Source organism: Cajanus cajan, chromosome 2 (genome assembly GCF_000230855.2).
Source record: "Cajanus cajan strain Asha chromosome 2, NIPB_CcT2T_4, whole genome shotgun sequence".
Taxonomy (NCBI): Eukaryota; Viridiplantae; Streptophyta; class Magnoliopsida; order Fabales; family Fabaceae; genus Cajanus; species Cajanus cajan.
Window position 1 is genome coordinate 65403731 of NC_138518.1, and position 26625 is coordinate 65430355.

The window sequence follows — 26625 nt, forward strand, 5'->3', positions numbered from 1 at the left end:
GAATAATCAAGTTACCAGTCTCCAAATTAATAAATTAAAGACTCCACTACACTCAAGGCTGCTTTTAGTTTTTTTAAGTTTTGGACCAACTCAAAATATGATGTCTTGAATTATTATTGTCTTTCTATTTTTTATTGTGAATTAATTATTAAAATATCATAAGAATCCTTTCATTCTTTCATGTCATTACCATGTGGGAGAGATGCAAGTATTATAACTTCAAGATTTTTAGAATATGTTATTTTTTTTACTTAAAATATATACTAACATATTTGTCACTTATCAAGTTACGCTTCACTTATGGATGATAAAAATATCCGGCAAAGTTGTTTACTGTCTATGCTCAAACATTTATCTTTGTAAGGCCGAATTCTCAGTCATAAACCATCTAATCAATTTTGTTGTATGTAATAGTTGTATATTGCGTTTGATGGAGAAAAAATTATGGCTGAAAATATTCAAATAATTTAGTAACAGATATAGATTCTTTAAAAGGCATAAATATATTAATAAATATATAATTTAATCCTTACATGTGTTACATATTCTCAATTTGATTCTTATATACATAAAAAAAAATTATTAAACCTTAAACCTAAATTCTAAACCTTAAAAATTTATTAAATCAGTCTATATACTTATTAAATGCTACCCATTGACTAGTGAAAAAAAAATTAAAAAAATTAAACTTTAAAATCAATTATATAGAAATTGATTAATTTAACGATAATATTGACAATTTTATAATTATAACTTACACTTTTAAAATCAGTTAAAATTTAACTAATTTTATAAGTATCTTACAAAATCAGTTTTTTTAACTGATTTTGTAAATATCTTACTTAGTTGCCGTGAAACCCTGAACCTCATTTCTTACAAAATCTGATATAAAAATAACTGATTTTAAAAATAAATTATATTTTTCCAAATCACGTGAGTAAAAGGGTCAACTGTTAAACATTGGAAAACTGTTAATCATTTATGCCTTAATTGTCAATTGTTCCATCCCCACCTCTCTTCTCAGCTTCTCAGTATTTTCTTTGCAAGTTGGTTGTTTTTGGTTTCTACTCACTTAGCTGATTTGTTATATGTGATTCAATTAGGTATATTGTATACACATGTTATATATGTTTTTATTTATTTATTTATTTATAATATGTGATTTAATTAGCTGTGTTAATTCATTTTTTTAATAAATTTTATTTTGACTAGTAATGTTACTAAGTTAGTAACTTATGCAAGTAAATGCTTATTTTGTAATAGTCTCCCGTTTAAGTATATGGTATGAGACAATCCTTATTTAATTTTATTATAAACATAATACAACCTAAAAAGCATCAAGAACCTTCTCTTCCTAGTTATTATCTTTATATTGGTCTCACATATAATCCATGCACCCATTTTTAAGAGTCGAAAAGCAAAGCTAGAAAATGTAGCTGCCATCATATTGGGTGGAGCTGTCGGAACTTGACTCTTTCCTCTTACCAACACGAGCAAAGCCCGCTGTATGTTTCTTAATTGTATCATTTTCTTCTGAGATTTTATTTGATTATTGAAAGTGTTCAATTTCTATATATGCGATTATTCTAAGTGTTTAATTTCTATACATATATATATATATGTGATTATAGGAGGAAATACACATTTAATGGAGAGATGTAACGCAAATAAATAATAGGTAGCCACAACTTTTTTGCTTCGCTACTTGTATTGTGATATGGTGTGTTTGATTGGAGGGAAATGGAGGGTGTAGAGATTTTTTTAATTTTTGTTTTTGTTTTTATTCAATGTGTTAGAGGAGGAGTGAAGTGGATGATAATTTCTCTTTATCTAATTTTAGCTTTCTTTTAATATTGAAAAAAATTGAAAAGGAGAAAAAGAGTTTTAATTTTATTAATATGTTTAAATTATCCTTATTTATATTTTAAATTCAAAATTATAAGAATATAAAAGTATAAAAGTAAATTAATTTTTAATCTCTCTCTCTTTTATAAAAAATAATTACCTCTTTTTTCTTACATTAAAATCTATCATCTCTCATCTTTTCAATCAAATAAAATTTCTAATTTATTTCAAAGATTATTTTGGTCCACTTTAAAAACGTAAAAGACTAAATCAATTTTTTTTAAAAGATAAGAGACTAACCAAAATCTGAAAAGAAAAAGAAAAAATAGATAACAGGCTATATATATAATTTAACCTAAAAAAAAAAATTAAACCAAACCTAAACTTTTAATATATGTACTACTTTAGTAAAGGGATGATACCAAAGTAAAAGTGAATGTCATTTATAAATTGAGTAGTAGGGTTTAAAAAGAAGAAAAGAAATAATTTTGATAAATAGTTTAATCAAAATTTATTTAATAAAATTTAATTAAATGGGATTAGTTTTAAAATAAATTAAAAATGAATTTTTTTGAACCTTATCAAAATAAACCTGAAAGAACTAATAAAACGATTAAAGATAATTTATATAAAAATTAAGAAACTGCTTTACAAATTTATTTTAATAAAATTCTGAGCCAAGCTTATTAATTAATTAATTTATTATCTGTAGAAATGTCAAAGAATGTAACAGAATTGGAACTTACGACGACGTTACTACAATTTGAAACAGAACGCGTAGCATCTATTTGGTTTGATCGCAGTTGAAGCTCCTATAATCGGTGACAGTATCTCCGTTTTGTTAATGGCAACTTTGTACGGCAAACTGAGCAAGAGAAACATAGTCCAACAACTACTTTGTATCCGATGTTGTCATGCCTCAGTTTCTCAAAACCATATTTATAACTCGTCTCGGTTAGTGCAGCGATCTAACAAAAAGATATCTAATCTGATTCGAAGTGGTAGACTAAGTGAAGCTAGAGCACTATTCAATTCCATGAATCACCGAAATACCGTTACATGGAACTCCATGATAAGTGGGTACGTTCATCGGAGAGAAATTGCCAAGGCGCGCCAACTGTTCGACGAAATGCCCCAAAGGGACATCGTGTCCTGGAACCTCATTGTTTCGGGTTACTTTTCGTGTCATGGAAGCAGGTTTGTTGAGGAAGGAAGAAAGCTGTTTGATCTAATGCCCCAGAGAGATTGCGTCTCTTGGAACACAGTCATCAGTGGGTATGCTAAGAATGGCAGGATGGACCAGGCTCTGATGGTCTTCAACGCTATGCCGGAGCGCAATGTTGTGTCCTCCAACGCTGTGATCACTGGGTTCTTGCTGAATGGTGATGTGGAGTCTGCTGTTGGTTTTTTCAAGGCGATGCCTGAGCGTGATTCGGTCTCTCTTAGTGCCCTTATTTCGGGGCTTGTTAGAAATGGTGAATTGGACATGGCTGTTGGGATTCTGCGTGATTTTGGGAATGGGGGTGATGGAAAAGATGATTTAGTGTATGCTTATAACACACTGATTGCGGGTTATGGCCAAAGAGGCCAAGTGGAAGAAGCTCGGCGCCTTTTTGATGGGATTCCAGATGATCAAGGCGATGCTGATAGCGGTCAAAGGAAATTCAAGCGAAACGTGGTCTCGTGGAATTCGATGATGATGTGCTATGTGAAAGCAGGAGACATAGTTTCTGCCAGGGGACTCTTTGATAGGATGGGGGAGCGCGATACTTGTTCTTGGAACACTGTGATCAGTGGCTATGTTCAAATCTCCAACATGGAAGAGGCTTCAAAGCTTCTCAGGGAAATGCCTAGTCCTGATGTACTTTCATGGAATACAATAATATCTGGGTTTGCACAGAAGGGTGACTTGAATCTTGCAAAAAAATTCTTTGAGAGGATGCCCAACAAAAGCCTGATCTCATGGAACTCAATAATAGCTGGCTGCGAGAAGAATGAAGACTATAAGGGTGCTATTCAGCTCTTTTCTCAGATGCAAGTTGAGGGGGAGAGGCCAGATAGACACACATTATCTTCAATTCTCAGTGTGTGTACTGGGTTGGTGGATCTTTACCTTGGTAAGCAGATTCATCAGCTGGTCACAAAGACTGTTCTTCCAGATTCGCCGATAAATAATTCCCTTATTACCATGTACTCAAGATGTGGGGCAATAGTTGATGCATGCACTGTATTTAATGAGATAAAACTTTATAAAGATGTGGTTACTTGGAATGCGATGATTGGAGGCTATGCATCTCATGGCTTAGCTGAAGAAGCGCTCGAACTTTTCAAACTGATGAAAAGGCTTAAAATTCACCCTACCTACATAACCTTTATTTCGGTATTGAATGCATGTGCCCATGCAGGATTAGTTGAAGAAGGGAGGAGGCAATTCAAATCCATGGTTAATGACTGTGGTATTGAGCCACGGGTTGAGCACTTTGCCTCCCTTGTGGACATCTTGGGACGGCAGGGGCAGCTTCAGGAAGCTATGGATTTGATAAATACCATGCCACTTAAACCAGATAAGGCTGTGTGGGGTGCATTACTAGGGGCTTGTAGAGTGCATAATAATGTAGAATTGGCCCTAGTAGCAGCTGATGCTTTGATCAAACTTGAACCAGAAAGTTCAGCTCCGTATGTGTTGTTATATAATATGTATGCTAATTTAGGACAATGGGATGATGCTGAGAATGTGAGAGTGAAGATGGAATATAAGAATGTCAAGAAGCAAACAGGTTATAGTTGGGTTGATTCTTGATTTTTCTGATCCCCAATGAGAACTTTGCCGTTTTAGGACTTCAATCAGCAATAGATGTCAGATCATGCCATTGTTAGAAGCGTTAATATTGTGAGAGAGAAAAAATGATATTGACTGGTTAAGTAGATATTGATGTGAAATTGTAAGTGTTGGTTTGACATGGAAGAAATAATGTGTCTTCTGGCAAACATTAATCAGAGGTAAGAACGCTGTAGTTGTTTCTTATTCTTGGATGGGTATAACTTTGTGAATTTGTAGCTTACAGACAAATGTGATAAATCTAATAGCTCATTTCATGTTTTTCTTTTAACAGATCAATTTGCTGGTGTCAGTTGTACATGATTTCAATCATGGATGGCCGGAAGATTGGCATGTCACAATTTTTCAATTGCTCCTAAAATAATTACTCCCTCCGTTTTTTATTCATAGTCATTTAAGGTTTTGCATGAGACTTAAGAAAATGATTGATATTTTAGTTTTCAAAAATATTTATTACTTACTTTCCTATTCTACTATCTATTTTTTTATAGTATTTCTTTAGAAATATATTGCCCTTTTAAATACAACATTAACTTTACATAGGTGATTAGAGAAAAAATAGGTAGACATTAGAAATAAATAGACACATTGTTCAATAAATATACATTAATTATCGAGGGTAAAAATGAGAAAAAAAATTAATAAGTCATTAATTTTAGTAAAATGACAATGAAAAAAAACGACAAATTCTGACAAAACGATTATGAATAAAAACGGAGGGAGTATTTTTATGATGATGAGGGTGTGTGTTTGTGAGACCTTATGTGTCAAATCTTTCACAACATATGATACAAGATGTCAATCCCATGGCCATTCCTATCCTGGCTTTGTGCTTATTCTCAACTCAGATCATTGAGGCACAGGTTTGAACACAACATCAAATCAAGATGTCAATCCCATGCTTAACATCTTTTGGAATGACAATTTCTTCCTCAATTGCATTGCCAGTTAGAAAGAAAAGAATGTAGAAAGGGAAACATCATGCAAAATAGAGTTTTAGGGACTGACTTAATTATTTTTGCTAATGTAACATACAACAATCTATATTGATACTGAATCTAGAGTAGGATTTACTATTAACAATAATATTTGTTTTTGGAGTTTTCCAAATGTAGGTGTCACTCAATTCCTGTATGCAAAAAGTCTTTCTGCCATGAAATGGTCCTTGTGACTATTTGGCACTGAAAAAGTGTGTCGAAAATTTGACTTAACAAAGCTAAGTTTACTCGGAGTATTTCTTCCTGTATTTAGCCAGAGGCAGCTTTTACTAGAATTATTTCTAACGATAAACCAATATATAAGCTTAGTAATTTGATTCTTTGAAGCATCGAGATGATTACATTCATATTTACTTTGTGCATCAATAAGGTTGTCTTTCAGGGGCATTTGTTATTGTGATACTAAATTTTTCAATGTTAAGTTACCATTTTAGCACAAATTATTCAGCATAGTCTTATTTTTTTTCTCCATTTCAGTGAACTGATAATAGTTTGGTGCTTATTCTAAGGATCATTTTTCGCTCAATTTTTCCTTAAAGGAGATCAGACTTCAAATCTCAACCCTTCCATCAATTTAGTGATGTAGATTGTCATGGCATTGGACCAAGAATGGAGAGTACCTCTGGGCTCTGGCCATCACTAGAGAAAGCTCAGGTTGCCCCAAGAGCAGGAGGTTACGATGACAATATCTACAATCTGGATTTGCCTGCGTATGAGGTGATGGAATTTTATAAGGAAGGCAGTCAACAATTTTGCTAACAAGGTTCATTCTTTTAATAGAGAAAAAATGCAACTTGTGCTTAAAGTGGTTGTATCACGACCAAATACTATTATCCCTTTTCAATGAATTATGAGCCAATTTTAATAAGTCATTTTTATTTCTTGCAGTATATTTTATTTTTGTCAATTATCTATTATTTTTCCCTCAAAACTTGAATGATATTATTTAGTTTTTGCTACTAGCAAAAGGGTGAGTCAAGGGGATAACTTTTCCCCACATTTTTTTATTAATAGGAAATTTCCCCACTGTGACTTAGAAACGGGATTATATCAATTGAATGAGCGCCTCGATATCGGAGCATTTTGGTTTATCATTGTCTAATGCTTAGAAGTTAGAACTGTTGGTTTCGCCCTAATGCAGGGGAAATTATAAGTTTTCAGTTTTATCCTTAGGCAAATTTGGAAAGTAAATATATGATTTCAATGAGGAAGGCCTTTTCAAATTTGTCTAAAAAAAAGTTGTAGCCTTATTTAAAATAATAAATATTTATTGAAATGATTTCATAAACATAAGCAAAAAAGTGCACATTAAAAACCATGTCTTTTGCTATTTCTATTTTTTATTTTATATATATATATATATATATATATATATATATTTATGTGCGAGTGTATTTTATTCTTTAATCCTCGTCGAGTGAAAGGAATTTCTTTCCCAACACTAATGCACATCACGGATACTTCTGCCTCTGATGATCTGATCCAGCTGCACCATGGATTTCTAAGAGTGCTTGATGTGTGCTTAATCATGCAAGTCTCAACGCTGTTATTTCACTCACATTTACCTCATTCCTTCACCATATTTTAACCTCTCTCTTGTACCACTAGATCAACTTTTATATGAATTATAAAATATTCATACATTAGAGATATACTATGCAAACGGCTTGGTGAAACTAAAATCTTAAATCATAACAGTGTACAAGAAATAAGCTACTTGAACTCCAAACACGGCCACTACGGCTTAAAACAATTTCTTGTTCAGGGAGTGCATAGCATATTCTTTCAGTAATCAAACTTAAAAATTCAAATATACATTTATCCTCAACAGATGTTGCACCAACTTTATCTCAGGCACATTATTTCCTCATCTATAAATAGGAAAATTTATTTCAAAAGGGTTGATCATATCATACTTTAGATAAAACAACATGAAATTTTTAAAATTCCCATAATCGATTGGACACTTGATTACTTTTTGTAGCAAATGAATCCAACCAGAAGAGTAATAGATGGAAGAAAGTAAGATGAAAGAAAATACTGTTAAAAGAATCCCACACCTCTTAAAATGTGGCATTATTTTTGGGGTCAATCGTGAAGCATTCGTTAATTTAAAAACCTAACTCAAAATCCTAGTTGGCTGGGACCAAATCTCAGATTGGCTACAACCATCCTTAATTAATCAGATGGCCAGACAAATCCCTTTGACAATTCACTCTATATGAAAGCCTAGTTATTCAATGGGTTGAATTTATCTAGCAATACTAAAACAATTTCATCATATTATAATGCAATAGTTTCAAGCCTACAATAGCCGATGCTATTTTGAAGGTGCAATCTATGAGAATTCAAAGAATGCTATAATGCCTGTAATCATTCTGTCAAAATAACAGACATTATTCACTAACAACAGAAATAGCACTTCCATCACTTGTCCACTAAAAGATGAAATGGTGTTGTTTAACTCCATGTAGTCGCTTTGAGGTCCATTCATTGGTGCCATAGATATGTCTGACCCTTGGAATCAAAATGAGCCGAGAATTATCCACTGGTTACATGCCTGACAAAACCTGTGCTCAAGCTAACCCTTTCCCTATCATTTAAAGTGCAACAACCACTGAACCACCAAAACTTTTAAAGTTTATGCAATTGAACTACTTCTTAATATAAGAAAAATCCACATATTTCATTTCAACCAATCAGAGGGAAAAAAAAACCTTTCATAACAGGAGTCCTCCACAACAGGAAAAAGCATGAACTTAGTGTGTGTTATAAATGAAACAGAGCAAGTTAATAAAAAATTTGTTGCTGTATATTCCTTGTTTTCATTTTCAAAATTTAAAAAGAATACGTTGAAAACAAGCATTTTCAAAATTGGGCTTCATTTAGAAAATGTTCTCCTCGAAAACATTTCTTAAAATTTAAACAAACAAAACATTTTTTTTTTCTTTTGGGGCGACAGTAAGTTCGATTTAACCATAATGCACTTTAATACATATACAAGACAAGACCTTGACACAGGTCAATTTCGAGGCAAAACTCAAGAAATAGTCAAATCAAAATATTGGTCCTTGTACAATCATTGTATCTTATGCTTGCTGTGCCTGAAACCTAGTCGTCTGTTGATGATAATGCATTGATGCCAACCGGTAACATGCAGATAGCTGAACAATATACTATCAAGATTTATTGATTTTTTTTAATCAGTACGAAGGATTTCGTGGAGATAATGAGAATTAAACCTAACTTTTCATGCATCTACACCAACTCCACCACTAAGCTGATCCTAATATTTCTAGATTTACTGATTTTGATTTGATGTTAGGATTATTAACAAGAAAAAGAAAAGTTAAGGATAAATAAAATATATCAGTCTGATAATAAACATCCTCATGATAAGAGTTGAATGGACATTAATGATTTAGGTAGAACTCCCTAATTTGTCAACAGATTAATCTATAAACCAGACCTTTCAAGACTGGTAGGAACTAGGAAGAGAAGCAGAATATTTCCAATTACAGACTATCTTCAATTAATACAAAATGATTTTCAATAACCAAAACATCTCACTTACAGAATGAAAATAAGGCATAAATGGCACATCATGCTTGTCAAAAAAACTTTTCACTACAATGAAGATAAAGCATAAACGACTGTGCTACAGGAAACTACCAAGAAAGAAGCAATCCCCTAGCTTCATAACCAGGAAAGCAGTGCAAGGCTCATAATCCTTCATTGTTTTGAGGCGATGAACATGAAAAACAGATTGACTTAGCCTGTGTTACCTCAATGTCTGAGAGTTTTCCTCTGTGCACTAAAGAATAATTTGGCAAACTGAAATGTGAATACATTCACCTCTGTACTACTGAGCTGAGGTAGAACTAGAACCAACATTACCCAAACCCATCTTCTGCCCCAACAACGTAAGCTGCTCTACAAAGTCGACTCCAGTTAGAATTTCTGTTGTTCCATATATAATATGCTTGGCAGGCTGCTGATGTTGTGCAAGCTCCTGCAGACTGCCATATTCAACATAATTACCACCACCGATCATGAACACAATTGCTTCCTTAAATGGCCCTTTCAAATGACCGCTACTAGCTCCCGAACCAGACTTAGGAGCACGGGGATCAAACGAAAGGTATGAATCTGTTTCAGGGTTTGGCCTCCCTTCAATCAAGGCCTCAACCGTCCTTGCCAATGCTAGCTGCCTGTCATTCGATAAAAGATTTTTGACACCAGCTGTCACTGCACTAATTGACTGCCCATAGAGCTTCTCAGCCCAATCCACAATATTACTTCTGCTGGCAGAATTCGCTGATGCCAACGAAACATTCAACGACTTGATCTTTTTCACATACTGAAAAGCAGCAGTATCAACCTCAGACTCTCTCAGCGCTGCTTCCACAGCTTCCACTTCCGACTGATTAATGCTCTCAGACGAAATAAGATACATAATGGCAAACCTAAGCTTATCCATCTTCGTTCCCTTCCCTTTGAGCACACCAATCAGCTCACCCCTTTCAATGCCCCCTCTAACCATCATGTCATTCTCCTTCTTAGCATAAGAATCAAGGGACCTCTCCTTGATTTCCCCCAACAACACGGTTGCAATGTTGGTATGCTTATCAATCACCTGCTTCCTCTCAGTCAACTCAGGCAAAGAATTCACAGCATTCATCAAATGCTTCGTGTTACCAATCAAATCCGTCCCATCAAACTCCGCTCCATGAGTCCCCCCAGTCCTCTTGTTCACCTCATCCACATCCTTCTTATACTTATTCAACTGCGTCTCGATCTCCACCGCCACCTCCGGGAACTCCAGCAACCCATTCGCAACCCAAAACGAGTCAGAACTATCCAACTCATACGACCTCATCCCTCCTTTCTCCCCCTGCACACTCAGCCTATTCAGCTTCAACCCAAGCACATCATGAACAAGCGGCCGGTACCGAAAATCATGCTGAATCGCCACCGGCAACTCGAAATTCCGGTCGAAAATACACAACACAGGGCGCTGAAACGAGCTCACAAAGTTCCCACCTTCAGTGAACAAATTATTCTTAGACAACAAATGATCCCTAATGCGTTGATCCAACGCAGAGGCAACCATCTCCGCAGGGCCGCCACGTGGGCACCGGATAACCGGCACAACAGCAAGAGTAGCCAACACGCAAAACAACCCACCGACGATCTTCTCAACAAGCTCCTCAATTTCTCTGTCCCCAGCGGAAGGGTCATTGAGCTGAACATAACAAGACTTGTGGGCCAACGAGAATAGGTTATCCTCTAGGGTTACGAACTCGAGGTACTGGTCGTGGACCTTGGAAATCCGGTGAATCGAATCGGAATTTAGGGTTCCGGAGGCGAGGTCTTCGAGGAGGGGGCGAGGGATGGAGGTGGAGAAATTGAGGTGGAGGCTCTGGTAGAGGGATCGAGAAGCATCCGAAACGATGCGTTGCACGTTGGATTGGTTAGGTTGAACGAAATAGACAGCGGGAACGTCGTGAACGGGTTTGCGATCCTTGTCGATGAGGAAGTAGAGGGTGACGCCGTGCTTGCGAAGGTCCTTGACGTGGATCAAGGGGGAGAGGATGTTCTGGCAGAACTTGTCGTAGATGAGGATCTTGTACACTTCCTCGTTGGCCGTTCCCGTTGTTGCGTTTAGGGGCTGGTTCAGGTTCAGCATGCGCGCGATGCATTCTGAAATGAGAATGGATCGTTAGTGAGAGAGCGAATGGAAACGACGGTGCGTTTTGGGAAATGGAAAGAGCAGAGATCGGAGTTTACCTGTTTGTTTCTGACGGAGATTGAGAGACATGGCTGTGTTGCGGGAGCGAGGGGAATTGTAAGAATGAGTTTGGTGGAATTGGAGGGGAAAAGAGATCTGGATTCAGATATATTATATGCATTGGATCTTGCTCTTACATTTACTGCATTCATTTTTATTTTTATTTTTTTTTTATTTTACGAACAACTATATCCTGATACCAATTTTTTCGGAAACTTTTTTTTTTCTTTTAAAATATTGTCAAGGATTGAGATTCATTTTTTTTTTTCTAATGTGAGACTTTGCAAAGAAAATATTTGCAAAGAAAATATAGCTAAGATTTTTCTTTTATATGTAGATTAGCAATTTTTTTTATAAAAAAAACTTATCCAGAGAAAAAATTAATTAAGCATGCCTGCTCTTTGATTTACTACCCATTGAAATTTATTTTTATTAAAAGAAATAAATACTAAAATTTAGGTATATTTGTTTTAAACAAATTTCTAATAAAAGTGCTTTTTAAAAATAGAATAATCACCTTCTTGATTTTTGTTCTGTTTGTCTAAACTTTTATTTTTAAAATAAATAATTTTTTGCTTTATTTTAGAAGTAACTTTTTTTTTTAAGAATTGTTTTTTAAAATACTTATTTAAAAATATTTCTTTTTAAGTTTAAATAAACAAATTCTTTATATTGAAATAACATTTTTAATATTTTTTATTTTAGTTTTAGTGAACTCTCATTTTACACTTTAGTATTTAAATTTGTAAGATTGTGTTATAATAGTTTATAAAATTTGCAAAATGTTAAATATATCCTTAAATTTTAAATAGCTCTTGATTTTGATAACGATAAAATATGACTCAAAGGGAGAGAACATCTTTTTTTCTTCCTTCTTCTTTTTCCTTTCATTTTTCACTTAAACTTTATTCTTTACCATTTTCATAGTTAATCACTAGAAGGAGGTGAGGAAGTTTGAGCTCCGGGGTTAGGGACTTCGAGCTAGTAGTGTGCAGGGTTGTCTTCTCCTTCTCTTCTTCTACCTTGGAGTTCTCTGTTCTTTTCTTCTTCCTCTTCTTCATAGAGCATGGAATCGAGGTAAAGGAAACTGGAAATCTTGGATTTTGTTGATTTGTTGGGTTGTGGAATGAATTGAGAACTTAAAATTAGTAGGATTTATGAAAATTGTAGCTTTGGGGATGGATTTGAAGTTGTTTGCATGTTGAGGCTGAAATTTTGATGTTCTTAATGATCCCTTTGAAGTTTTGATACATGCATGTTGAAATTCTTGTGATTTATTTGGGTTGCATGAACGAATCTAGTAGAAATTATGAGTGTAGATCATGTTTACGAGAAAAATTGGTGAAATGTAAGTGAGAAACGAACGGGGAAGCCATGAAAGTACACAAAATTTTGCACTCAACACTACATCATTGGTTAATGCTGCAATTGTGAGAGAAAATGGAGTGGCAGAGATCTAGCGTTGCATCATTGATTTGAGCGTTGCAGCCATGCGAGAAAACTGAATTGGTAGAGATCCAGGGCTGAAGTGCTTAGTTGGGCGCTACAGCCTTAGAAAGAAATGAAGCTGGCAAAAATCCAACGTTAAAGCGCTGAATTGAGCATTGCAAAGTCGAGGGTAGATGACCAAATTTGGTCTTGAGATTTTCATGAAAGTTGTAGCATTGAATATTAGATTTTCAATAGTGTTGGAATCACCTAAAAATGAGGTTTAGAACTCTAGTTATAACCTTTTTAGTGAGCAAAGGTCAAATTGTCAACATTTAGGCAAATTGTTTCGATTTTTACAATTTTCAATATGATAGATAATGGAATTAGAACCCAAGTTCTTCATAAAAATTGTAGAAAATCTTCTTGTCTTTTGTATAGGATAAGGATGAACATGATAGGAGTAGTAGGAATCCCTATGCACTATTTTATGTGAAGGTTGTCATTTCACAATAAGTGATTTTGTTAAATTGTATTAGTTGTTGAAAGATAATTAAGTTGTAAGTTATTCTAGTTGCTTAAGTTGATTTATGATATTGTTTTATTAAGATGTTAATGTTGTAAAAATGTATGTTGTTTAAGTTGACATGATGTGAAGTTGAAAATTTAGTCGAGTAATATGTTGTGAAGTTGTGTTAGAATTTTATATGAATAATGTTGATGTGTTGTTGAGATGCATGTTGATCATAGTGTTGTAAATGAGTTGTGATGGTGGTGATATGAGTTGAAAAGTTGTGCATTGATTAAGTTGTTGTGTTAAAAATTATAATGAGTTGTTGAGTTGTGTTATTGAGTTGTGTTGACCATTTAAGAATAGAGGAGATATTTTCAAAAAATTATATATCTCATTGTGTTATTGTATTGTGGTGCTCCGAGAGTCCAATTTGTTGAAAAACTCTTCTTGGAAAGTTAACCCTTGAAGATGGACACTGTGTTGTTTCTCCTATAGGACTTTGTTGATATCGTGTGTGGACAAGATCGAGGTACATGTATATGAAGCAACCACAATATGGGTGTCAAGTCGAGTTATAGTGATTATAAGAAACCAACCGAGTAAAGAAAGAAGTTGGAAACTTAGTTCCTAACTGAGTATCGAAATGTTGTAGTATTTGGAGGATGGGTTAATCTCATAGGGGACTTGGTTAAGTTAACTAATTTCGTGGTAGGCCTGTACCCAGCTATTCTATCTTGACATTAGTATTATACTTCCTTATTTAAGTGACAACATCTAATAAGTTGAGTTTTTATGTTGTGAATTTATATCCAATTTGTTGTTGATCTAGCAAGTCCAAAAAAATCATCCTATATTACCGGTTCAGTAGGATGAAGTCACTTAAACTACTCATTTTGTGTTGTAGGAGATCTCCTAGTTGAAGTGCATGACAATGCATATAGTTGCTGTGTTGAGCATATGACGTGCTAAGATGATTGCACTGTTCATATGTTGCATTGAATTGTGTTGTTGCGTAGATTAAAAGTTGGATTATGTTGATTTTGTATTGTAAGCTATGATGTTTTGTTGTTGTGTTGTCAAAGATGCGACGATGATGTGATGTTCCTAGATTGTACTGTGTATATATATATACATGTATTATTTCTTTTTCTTAACTTACCCTTATATGTTTTTATATATTTTAGATTGCGATAATCATACATGGTATGAGAGTAGGACAATGATAGGGTTGAAGTGTTGCAGTAGAAGTCTTACAATGGTATAGGAGTTTGATAGTTTTAATGACTACCTATTAGTAGTAGATTTGTATAGATAGTTATAGTTGTTTGACTAACAACTTAATTTTATATATTTACATATGTAATATTATTATTATTATTATTATTATTATTATTATTATTATTATTATTATTATATATTGCACATATTAAAATATTAATTTCATTTTTATATGTATGTAATATTATACATATTTTATTATTTGTCTGTATATAATATTAAATTAATAGTTAAGTCGTTTAATGTAAGGATCATAACAATTTATTACAATAACTTATTATATTTATAATTAAAAAAAAATTCACAACATTATTAGATCTCTAGATATATAGTGTAAAGAACAAATCGACTCACACATCATCAAACTTCTTAAATCATAGAGAAAGTATATAAAGTTGAAACTCATCCTTCTTCTATTTAATGAGGATTAGAGCTATTTCTTGATTATTAGTTTCATAAATCAACTTGCGTGGACCATAGTCCCGACAATTTTGAAGACCAAATTTTAAGGCCATTAACTCTGCCAAAAAAAATGATCCTCTATCCCATAAACTTATATGAATATAAATAAAAGAAGAATACATAAAATGGTCTTAAAATTATTAAAAAAATTTAATTCACACGTATTATCAATGTAACTTTTTACATAAATATTTAGTAAAATTTATCATTTTATTATATTACCTTATTCATTAATATTAGATGATAATAAGGTAAATGTATGTTGAACATTTGTACAAAAATGTTTTGTGATGACCATGTATAAAATAAACTCAAATTTCAAATATTAGTCAACTCTCTCTCAATGTAAACTAGAATAATTATTTTTCTTAGAATAGTGAATTAAGCCTAATTCAACTCTAGTCGATGTGGGACTTTGGTTTTTTTCAATACATTCCCTCACCTCCAGCACTATTAGGCTTAGTACGTAGAAATGATCTAGGATTGGCGGGAATTGAATATACTCCACCCATTTTTAAGAATTTAGGATAACTCTGATATCATCTTAGAATAATGAATTAAGCCTAACTCAACCCTGCAAAACTGACTTGTAAAGTGAGAGTTGCTTTCCACTTATATACTATTTAATTGCCTAATCTCTAGTCAATGTGGGACTTGAATTTTTCCTAATAATTTTAAATAAAAATATTTGTAGGAACTATTATTCAACAGTTTGAAGAGTTTTTTTTAATCTTTTTTTTATAACGGTAACATTTTAATTTTAATTTTTTTTATCTCTTTGAATATATTATTTTTATTTTATTTTATAAATTAAATTTCAATATTTTTTTATTACTAGTTAAAACAATTACATCAGAATATAAATAATTTATCATACATATAAAATATAATTGATATATTTAAATATATTTATTTATTATCAGTTTTAATTATAACAGAATTTATATATTTAGAACTATAAATTTTAGTTATATAAAATATATATTGTGCATCGCTAAATACTATTTTAAAATATTAATCTAGCCCGTAAAATTACTAAATACTAGTCATTTAATTTTACTCTAAAGTGTTAGAAATGAAAATTGTTTTAATCATTTAAATAATAAATGTAAAAACTAAAATAATCTACAATTTATATATTTATAAAAACTAAAATAATATTTTTTATAATTAGAAACTAAATTGACTTATGTTAATAATTTAAATGAACAGCTTTAATATATGAAAAATGTTGTCAACACATTCTCATACACTCTTTTGAATATATACTTTTTTATTAATTAAAATTTATTAAAAATTACAAATTTCAATAAATTTCATCTCTTATTCACCTGCACTCATTATATTTTGTATTTTTTTAATAACTTTTAACCGATAAAAAAGTATGTGTTAAGAATATATTGCCAATACTCCTTTTTTTTTTTTTTTTTTACTGAAACCAATAGTCCTCTTAATACTTCAACATTACTATAAATAAATAAAAACATTTTATGTAATCTTTCTTTTAATAGGTTTATGTGTGTTGGCAGGCTTCGGGCCTTGCTTGTTTTCTAAGTAATTGATGCTTCTTGTTTCAATTATTAGATTAGACTCATTAGAGTGATTTTTATTTTTTTTTAACTTGAATACGTATAACACTGATTAATGTAGGTATTATTGTATATCTTCATAATCTGATGATAAAGTTAATATACTTTAGGATCAGTTTGAATAAGTTTTTCTAAAAATATTTGTAAGAGAAAAAAATAAAGAAAAAATAAAATAAAATAACTTTCTTTATAAATTAAATTTTTTTATACACAAGTTAAAAATAAGATTTTGAAGAAGTTAATTAAAAAAAATTATAAAACAAATTTTATATAAGTTAATTTTAGTTTATAGAAAAATTTATTTATATATTTGATTTTTTATTTTACTCTCCTATAAATATTTCTGGATAAGTTTAGCTACTCATGTCTTTATTAAATCCCTAAACATGTTACTTCATTATAATTTTTGAGTATTAGAGATCGATGAGGTACAGTAATTTTTTAAAATCTATAATCACATCTTCAACAAATTAAATACACCTAACATCTATGTTTCTCTGAACTTACTTAGATTCCTAGTCCTCGCTAAATGCCTTGACGAAACTCCCACACTTTTTAAGGCACAAAAGAAACTAAGATCAAGATAACATAAGAATCAAAATTAACAATTACTTAGCCTGACCCCAAAAAATTAAAAAGAAAACCTTCGTTATTCATTGGGTAGTCTTTTGAATCTTATGGTTATGTTGTGATGTTAGGAGTTAGGACAAATCCATGACGGTTGATTGAAATATAAAACAGACAATACCTCATTAATTTTAATTATATCAACAAATTTGAGGTTGTAACATCATATCCCATCTTTCAATTTGTCCTCTGACCTTCAAATTTCTTCCCCATGTTACTGGAAGAAACGAGAGCCAAGTGAGAAATTGATGAAAATTAAGGTATTTATACAGACGCTCACGTATTAATGGATGAGATGACCACCCCTCGTCAAACATTCAATCCTTTTAATCCACACTGCTCGTAAGTTAGAGATTGCTTTCTTGGACTTATCACTATAATACAATTCATTGAGACCTGTAAAATTGAGTTCAATATCATTGATCTAATGCCAAAACAGAAAGATTAATGAAAAAAAATGATTACCCTAAAGAAGAATAACTTCAATCATTTAAGTGGTTCACTTAGCACCTAAACCACTGCACAGCTAATATCATCTTACTCCAAAATGAAAAAAAATATGCATTCCTCTGAGTACTTAGGAAAACAATGTGTACAAACGATTGCAATTAAAATAATTACATCTCACTGTAGGAAGTACAAATGACCAAATAAAAAAGAGAGACACTCAACATTGGATAATAATAAATAAATAATCCATAGAAGTGAGGGTAGTAAAAATTTGGAATATTTCACCAGGGTATATTATAGACAAAATGCATAAAGGAGCGTAAAAAGAAAGCATTTGATAGCAATCTAGAATTTGATTCTGAAACTTACAAAAATCTTATGATTAAAGTGAAGAACAAAAAAGATGCAAGTAGTGCTATCTCACAAGCAGTTTTGATAGAAATATGAAAACATTGTCAATTTAAATTACAAAAAGTATAACTTGAAGTTACTTATAATGTTTATACGGTATACCCACCGATACAAGTGAGAAAAAAAAAAAACTATGAAGAAAAGGTAAAAAAAAAATAAAAAATTAAGACCCGGTGCACCATATACATGAATTAATTAATTCTTATTCCATGCACAAAGTACACCACTTACACAACATAGGATTGGGAGATAAATTAAAGCCCAAAAGGAATCAAGCTGAAAACCCAAAGTGGAAAGAGACCGGACAGAGAAATTTTCAAAAATAATTTAAACCTTACATCCAAGTATAACTTATGAAATCGGGAGAAGAAGTTAATGATCCTTAAAACACAATAACATCACAATTAATACACTAAATGCAAGTTTAGTTTAAAATTATTCTAAAAACCAATGTTTTAAAATAACTTAACTAGTAGTTTAATGAAGAATGATTTATTTGTAAAAAAATTAAGTCTATTTAATAAAATTTAATCCATGAGATAAGTAATTTTTTTTTGAAAGGCAAATTATCAAATAAAAATTGAAGAAACATGAAAATGAAAAAAGAATGACCTGAAGAGGAGGAGAGGGGAGGTTGAGAAGGCGAATCCTGGTGGCGAGGTGGGCCGAGAGGAGAAGCTCGACCCTGTCATTGAGGAAGGCGTCTCTTGTGAAGTCAGCGGCGTCGGCGTTAGAGTTAGACAAGTTCACGTCATCCACGCCGACGGTGGCCACCACCTCCTTCACGCTGTGGGGGCGCTGCCAGAACCCCGACACGCTCGCATTGCCTAAGGGGGTCCCGCGGTACAGGAGGGTCACCCTGGACTCGCCGCACCTCATCCCAACCCCGTTCGGGTTCACCACCGCAAACACCAACCGGATCATGAGGTAGAGATTGGGGGGGCCTGGGCCTGGGCCTGGGCCTGGGCCTGGGTGGTAGGATTGGGCCATGTATTGGAGGGCGGCTTGGCGAATGTGGAGGTGGGGCCTTTTGGGCTTAACGGCAAGTACGATGACTAGAAGTGCGGCGAGGAGTAAGAGAGCGCAGAAGGAGAAGAGGAGGAAGAGACAGCAACAGCACCCTTTGCAGCTTGAAGTGGTTGGGATTGGGTGTGGACGTGGGTAGTAGAGCTCATGATGCTGCCTTGCCGAGTTAACTCTTATGTTCATACTTCTTTTGCTTTCCATCAACCAAAATACAACTCAACTAACACTACCTAATATCATATACATACACTATTTAAAACTCTTTTCTTATTTCTTTCTCATCTATAAATCATACTTACCTTATGTATGCAGGCGTGTTAAATTTTGAAATCAGTTATCTTATTTTTTGAGATGCCTCCAACGTAACAAGGAGATTAGTCACAACTATCGGCGGTGAATATTCCAGGAACGAACAAAAAAAATAAGCATATATGCTTTTTATCAAAGGAATTTTTGTTATAACCGCATAGTATCTTCTTATACCAAAGCCTTTTTCTTCTTTCTAAATATTTAAAATCAGTTAAGTTGAAATGATTCCATATCAGTTAATTAAATATTATTTTGGAATAATTTTTAATATGTATTATTATTATTTAATTATGTCTCATCTTTGCGTGTATTTTGATACCTTTGTAAAGAATAAATATATTTAATGAAGTTCTTAAAAGAAAAGGTATTTAATGAAGAAATATTTTTTTAAAAATAAATAGAAGAAATTAAAATAAGTGTGAAATAAATGTATAAAATAATACATTGATAATGTTCTTTTTTGTAAATAAATACAAATACGGAAAATTACAATCACAAAGATCACACCCCTATAGCATCAGTTAAAAAGAGATATTTCAAATCAAGTTGTGAACTTTAGATATGTAAAATTAGAATTCAATCTCAATAGCTAAATAATCAACACATGTATTATTCTCGTAATATGTCTCATATTTGCACTTGCCAATTTCCACAAAACATTTCTTAGCATTGAACCAATGCCTATTATCACAGAGAAATTGTACTAACAGGATTACATAAGAAGAATTCAAGAAACACAAAACATCCTTATATTTTAAGCTTAATTACACTTTTGATTCTTCAAGTATTGTAATTGTGCAATTTTGATCCTCAAAATTTTAATTAAATAATTTTAGTCTCTAAAAAATTACAATTATGTAATTTTAGTCCTTTAATTTTTCATCGTAAAAACCCTTAAGCCATTTCCTAGTTAAATCACGAAGCAACCCACCAAACTTAGCAAGTCTAGGTTGACCCAAACAGCTACCATCCACATGTAGTGATACATGCACTTCAATTAAATGCACACACTTCACCCATACTTCACTAGTTTTATGGCGGGAAAAGCTCCCTCCCCATATGCATGGCAACTAGCATCAAACAATGAGTAAATTTGGATAGTTATAAATATTTTTTAGAATATCTATAATTTTTACTTGAAAAATAATTTTTTTATTACATTAAATAAATAAATAAAGATAATATAACACTTTTACTATATTAAAACTTCCCTTTTAACTAGTAAATATTAGTTTTTCACTTTATATGAGAATGATTTTGTGGAAAACTTATATAAAAAATTATCCATAGGAAACAATGTTTCCTTATAATATTATTTTTTAAATAACAAACTAAATATGAAAAATTAAGGGCCTATTTGATTTCATCATTTTCTATTTTTATTTTCAAAAAATAAAAAAATAAGTATGAAATGTGTTTACTTATAATTTTTAAAAATATTTTTTTTGAAAACATTTTCAAAAGAAGCCCAAAATTGAAAATAAAAAATGTCATTTTCACTATTTTCTACACTTTTGAAAACGTGGTGGCATGATAATAATTATTAATTTTTTTATGTACTTGTTTATAAGCTTATAGCCTTGGACACATAATTCCATAAACTAAATTGTTTTAAAACATTTAATTCAATCGATCTGCATCATATTTTTTTTTATAAAGAAATTTTGTTTGATGCTTACATACGTATTATATATCAATATTATAAGATTTATTAGATACAATTACTCTATAATTTTAATACATATGTTATTTATATTATTTAATTATTTTAATTAAATATGATTGATATTTAGTTTGATTAAATTTTGATTGTTTTATTTTAAGATAAGTAGTATTAATTATGTGTGTGTGTTTATAAAGACAAAATATATATTTCCTTTCCATATATAATTATTGTTTGTTAGATAATAAATTGTTCATTAGATAAAAAAAAAATATAAGGGATATTTATGCATTTTTAGAGTGAAATTCACTTATTATGAAAGGAGAATATTCAAATGAAAATAAATACAAGATAAAGTGAAAAAAAGTAAAATATTTATAAAAAAAATATTATTATAATTCATATATAGAAACAATGATTTTGATCGTAAATTTTATACCAAAAACATTTTATAAACTTTTATTGAAAATAGTCAAACCAAATATATTACCTAAATTTTAAAAATAAAAAATAAAAAATATTTTCTGAAAATAAAAAAAAATATTTTATGAAACTAAATACACCCTAACATTCTCAATTTTATATTTATGAAAAAGTAAAATAAAGTTGTTTACCAAATACTCCCTAACCCTAAGTAAGAAACGAATTGAATTCTCCACCTCAAATCTATCGACATGTCATTTTTTAATTCATCAAAATTAAGCTCACTACCAAGAGATTTATAGTAATTCATGTACCTTTTGGAACAATGGAATTAGATTCCATCAGCGTATGTGTGTATTATATTCTGAAGTGGTTTTCAAATAGCAATTTGGTTCCATGAATACTTGCTCACAAAAGTTGTCTCTATTCTCACTATTTTATAATTTTTTTTCTTTATTTTATTTTTTAAAAATAAAATGCGTCTCTTTAATTTTGACTAATATATACACATAGTGGACGAGTATGTATCTCTATCGAGTACATTGACCCAACATGAGTGGAGTCAATAAATAAAGAACTCTATTAATAGTCTTGATATTTCAAGTCGCAAAATTCTCTCTTTACCGAAAGTTAGTAAGAACGGTCACGTTAAAGAATTAAAAACCTTCAATCAAAGCAAAACTATAAAATTCGACTGAAATCAACTGTTCTTTCGTGTCGGTTCAAAACCTAATTCATATTGAAAATTTTAAGATATATATGCCTATAAATGTTTTTAATTACTTCCACCTAAAAAATTAATAATATTGAAAATCTAACATCAAAAGCCTATAATGCTGTAAATAACTTATCTATGGAATGGATTTGATGTAGCTGAAGAAAACTATTTTCAGACTACACAAGATGTTGGTTCATGTCTCTTTCATGTCATCCTCCGTCATGAATCGATCATTTTAAGCATAAGAAAAGTGACAAATACAACGCATATTTATCGTAACTTATGTTTAATTTAAATAACAGAGTTGTATGAATCAACTCCTAGCTACTTAGATACTGTTTCAATTATAGATTATTTGTTTTTGAAAAGGTTAAAAAAAATTATTGCTATGAGCAGATGCACAAAAAAATACCTCATAACAGAATAAGTACATTGCAATCATGTTCACCCTTTACATTATAGATTCAACTTAACATAATAAGATTTTTCTTCTAAGTTTAGAAGATAATTGGTCGAGTTGGTTAGAAAGATATTTTTTCATTTATTTCTATGATATGCATTCAGGCCTCAATCGTTCAGTCCCACGTGATTGACCTGTGAATTAAATAATCTGCATCCTCTTTCTTATTTCCCCCCTCCCCCCTCTTTTACTTTTTTTAAGTTTATCCTTTCCCTTTTTTTAATTTCTTTCCATTTCTATAATTTTGAGTATATAAATCACTTAAATATTAATTTTTGTGTGCTATTGTAATAAATTAATATATAATGTACAGAAAGAAAACAAATAGTTACTTTAGTCTGATGGTTACTTATATATTTAAAAATAATATTTATGTATATAATTTATTTTAAATTTTTAGTTGTATAATGAATATTTAATATATACATTTTACATGTTAAAATACTGGTCTTTATTAATTATGAGAATATCTTTTTATAATAATTTTTTTTAAAAATCTTAATTGAACGAGGTTTTGTTTGTCTGGATGCTAAACTGCTAATGGAGTAAGTGAATTAATTAAGTATGTTTATATTTTATTAAATCATATTTTATTAGAGAGAAAAATAGAAAAAAAATATAGAAATCAAAATTAAAACATGTTCATTTTATAAGGAATAAAAACAAATTTAATAGTTGTATATAATAAACATTTAATGTAATACCTGAAACTTAAACTTGGGAGCTCTTTCCTTTATTTGATCTAACCCAGATAACTACATTCTTGTAGTTGAGTAGCTGTGTGTATGATAAGAAGTTGTTTGGACTTAGAATTTAAGTTGGTGTAGAGTCTTCTAGCATTTGTATCTTCCTTCTCCTTTCGTTCTCTTCTTCTACCTTGTAATAGCTCAAAAAATTTTCCTCGTTCGTTCCGAGGTAAGGGATCTTGTATTGTTTTTGTATGTATACATGTTGATTGTGCATCTAGGAATCACTAATTATGTGTTGTATTTTTGAAATCATTGGTTGCTAAGTGGTAGGTTTTGAGGTTCTAGAAAACGTTGGAATTTTGAATGTGGTTAATCATTGATCTTTAGTTGCATGTTGTTTTTGATGGTGGAAATGTGATTTAAAGGTTATATAATTGTTATGTGTTGCAATGCTTGCTACTGGATTGTTTGTTTTTAGGGGTTTCAATTGAAATTAATTTTTACGTAAGTGCAAAAATTGATGTCGCACCGGATGTGCCTTCACCGCGCCAGATGCAGCTTAACCAAAGGGTTCTCCCTTCTTTGCGCTGGACGAATGATTGGTGGAATCGAGTATGAGAAGAGGGAATAACTTTGGGTTGGACTAGCATTGGGCGTGATCTGAAAGACGTTGAGTGTGAAAAGAGAGACTTGTTTTTGTTTGGGTTCACACCAAACGTTAAAGGGTGTGATGTTGGATGTGAGTCAGGCAGAGACCCTTTATCTAATTGGGTTGGCTGTGAGTTTTGCCACACCAGGCACGAGAGAGTGGGGCACTCTCTACTTCAATCACGTTAGGAGCTAGTGGTGTGACGCTTAGTGTGGACAAGATAGGAAGCTCTCTGTCTCGATGGCTTCAGGCACTAATTGAGAAGCGTTGGGAACGAAGGCTTATTGCAGAATTGTTGTCTTATGATGAAATATAGTTAAATGTTGATGATAAAGTTTTTTTATATGTTGATATATAGATATACATGGACGAATACCCATATTGTAAGTTGATATATGAATTGATGATGTTAAAATGCAAGTTTTATGTTGTTGATCAAGCTCAAGTATCATCCTAGTTGATTTTAATGATTATAAATAAGCCTCTTGAAAGATAAGAATGCAACTTGTAGTTTATTTTGTGTTTTGAGCCTCTTGATAAATAAGAGTGCAAGTTATATCTTATTTTGTGTGGTTTTAAACATTGTTGCTTGTGTGCTCTATGCTTGGTAAGTAACTTAACATTTTATCTCTATCTAGATATATGTTAAAAGTGATTTGTAAAGAGAAATTGTATGAAAAATTGAGATATTAAGTTTTTACTTAGTATAATCGATTATTTCAAGTAATAATTGATTATTTGTTCTGTTTTTCAGTTACCTGAGTAGCACTTGTTGTAATAATCGATTATTCAGCAAAATAATTAATTATTTCAAAATCAAGGTTCTGGAATAATTGATTATTGCTCAAAATAATCGATTAAAGTGTTCTTGGTTGATTTCTAGAATTGTTAAGAATAAAATAATTGATTATCTATATAAATAATTGATTATTTCAATCAGAAAACTTATATATATATATATATATATATATATATATATATATCATTTTTCACACCTTAAACAGACTTTTGAATCTTTGTGATATCTTTTACACTTTCTGAAATATATTTCTTTCTACAAGAAGAGGTTCTTTGACCTTTGTGGTAACCTTAAGAAAATTTTCAAGAATTGAGTTGATTATTATCTTCATGGAGTGAAATTTAAGCTACATGGTTGATTCACCTACTCTGATTTGTTTTGTATATCAGGTGAATTCGTTCCTTAATTCTTTGTGTTAATTGTTTTCTTAAGTAAGTTTCTTAAGAAAGGAGAATATTATAGTAGGTGTTTCTTGGGGTTTAAGAAGTGGTTTCTTTAATAGTGTAAAAATGTATTACATGTGATATTGTGATTGTAAAACTTTTGATATTAAATATTAATAGAAAATCTCAATCAGGTTGATTGGAAACTGAATGTAGGTCACAAGTGGATGTGGTCGAACAATATAAACTGGTTGTGCATTTTTCTTTCTTCATACACTTGAATTTACATTCTTGCATTTCTATTTTCATGCTTGTTGTTATGTGTTGTGAGACATGTACATTGCATTAAAAATTGAGTGAATTTAGACTTACATCAAATCTAAATTAAGTATCCTATATACAAGCTATAGATCAACACACTTCTTTGGAAATATTTAGAAAAGTTTTTCAAATCCAAGATAGCTACTCAAAAAATTTTGATAAACCAATTCATCCCTCCTCTTGGTTAGGTCATCTTTTCAAACATATGTTGCATAACTATTAAATTGTGAAGTTATGCACACATGGTTGAGATACATGTCTTAATTAAGATACATAGCTGCTATAAGTGAATTATATTGTTTTAAAGTTGATTTTTCCTTTAGGGTCTATGTGGAATGATATGGAGGTAGTCGAACCATATCCTAGTTCAATGACTAATCAAGTAAAGTACGAAAGTTGGAAACTTGGTCTCTAACTTAGCATCGGAGGGTTGTGGTATTTGAAGGATAGTTGGTGGACTAATCCCATAAGTGGCTTAGTATTGCAAGCTAATGTCATGGTAGACTTATACCCAAACTGTCTTACCTTGACATAGTACTATACATCCTAGTTTAAGTGACAACATTTGGTTGAAATAGGTCTAATGATGTGGTTCGGTAGGGCCAAATCACTTAAACTGCTCACTTTTATTGTAGGAGATCTCTTTAGTTGATATACGTGATGATGTATTAATTGTTAATATTTGTATGCTAAGATGTTGATTATAATAAAGTTGATAAATGTTGAGCAAGTTGTTAAGTTGTGAGTTATGTTATTGATGATATATTCTTTTGTTGCCTTTACAATATTATTGTGTGATATTTCTTTTGTAAGCTTACCCTTCTTTTTCTTGTGATTGAGACTATGGTCATACTTGGTATGCAAGCATGGTAGGATTAGATGGTTTGTTGGCATGATGGTTACGAGTCATGATGGAGGTGACTTGTTTTGTATGACTCTTCTAGTGGAGTCAT

The 26625-nt window shown here is 31.5% G+C and overlaps 3 protein-coding genes across 5 annotated transcripts; 1 reads left to right on the top strand and 2 right to left on the bottom strand.

Moving 5' to 3' along the window:
- Positions 1-2560: 2560 nt before the first annotated feature.
- Positions 2561-6572, top strand: MEF9 (mitochondrial editing factor 9). Of its 3 annotated transcripts, none has more exons than XM_020378926.3 (3): positions 2561-4845; positions 4959-5547; positions 6160-6572. In XM_020378926.3, the coding sequence occupies exon 1, from the start codon at positions 2690-2692 to the stop codon at positions 4643-4645; it is 1956 nt and encodes a 651-aa protein (XP_020234515.1). In that variant the 5' UTR covers positions 2561-2689; the 3' UTR covers positions 4646-4845; positions 4959-5547; positions 6160-6572. The 3 variants fall into 3 exon arrangements, with proteins under 3 accessions (XP_020234515.1, XP_020234516.1, XP_020234514.1); XM_020378927.3 differs by having other exon boundaries at positions 6192-6572; XM_020378925.3 differs by having other exon boundaries at positions 4959-6572.
- A 2459-nt stretch (positions 6573-9031) lies between these two features.
- Positions 9032-11630, bottom strand: ATSLY1 (Sec1/munc18-like (SM) proteins superfamily). The gene is made up of 2 exons (XM_020378960.3): positions 11473-11630; positions 9032-11385 (listed from the first exon to the last, which is right to left on the bottom strand). Exons 1-2 carry the CDS (start codon positions 11501-11503, stop codon positions 9545-9547), a joined length of 1872 nt encoding a protein of 623 aa, XP_020234549.1. The 5' UTR covers positions 11504-11630; the 3' UTR covers positions 9032-9544.
- Positions 11631-17469: 5839 nt separating this feature from the next.
- LOC109814521 (uncharacterized) lies at positions 17470-19488 on the bottom strand. The gene is made up of 2 exons (XM_020378974.3): positions 18845-19488; positions 17470-17767 (listed from the first exon to the last, which is right to left on the bottom strand). Exons 1-2 carry the CDS (start codon positions 19457-19459, stop codon positions 17681-17683), a joined length of 702 nt encoding a protein of 233 aa, XP_020234563.2. The 5' UTR covers positions 19460-19488; the 3' UTR covers positions 17470-17680.
- Positions 19489-26625: the final 7137 nt, after the last annotated feature.

Excerpts from the sequence above, each read along its gene's own strand:
- ATSLY1 (XM_020378960.3), bottom strand. The coding sequence starts at position 11,503 with ATGTCTCTCAATCTCCGTCAGAAACAAACAG. Across the intron at positions 11,386-11,472 it reads TCTCCGTCAGAAACAAACAG|AATGCATCGCGCGCATGCTG; the intron begins GTAAACTCCGAT and ends TTCTCATTTCAG.
- MEF9 (XM_020378925.3), top strand. The coding sequence starts at position 2,690 with ATGGCAACTTTGTACGGCAAACTGAGCAAGAGAAACATAGTCCAACAA.
- LOC109814521 (XM_020378974.3), bottom strand. The coding sequence starts at position 19,459 with ATGGAAAGCAAAAGAAGTATGAACATAAGAGTTAACTCGGCAAGGCAG. Across the intron at positions 17,768-18,844 it reads TCCCCTCTCCTCCTCTTCAG|GTCTCAATGAATTGTATTAT; the intron begins GTCATTCTTTTT and ends TCAATTTTACAG.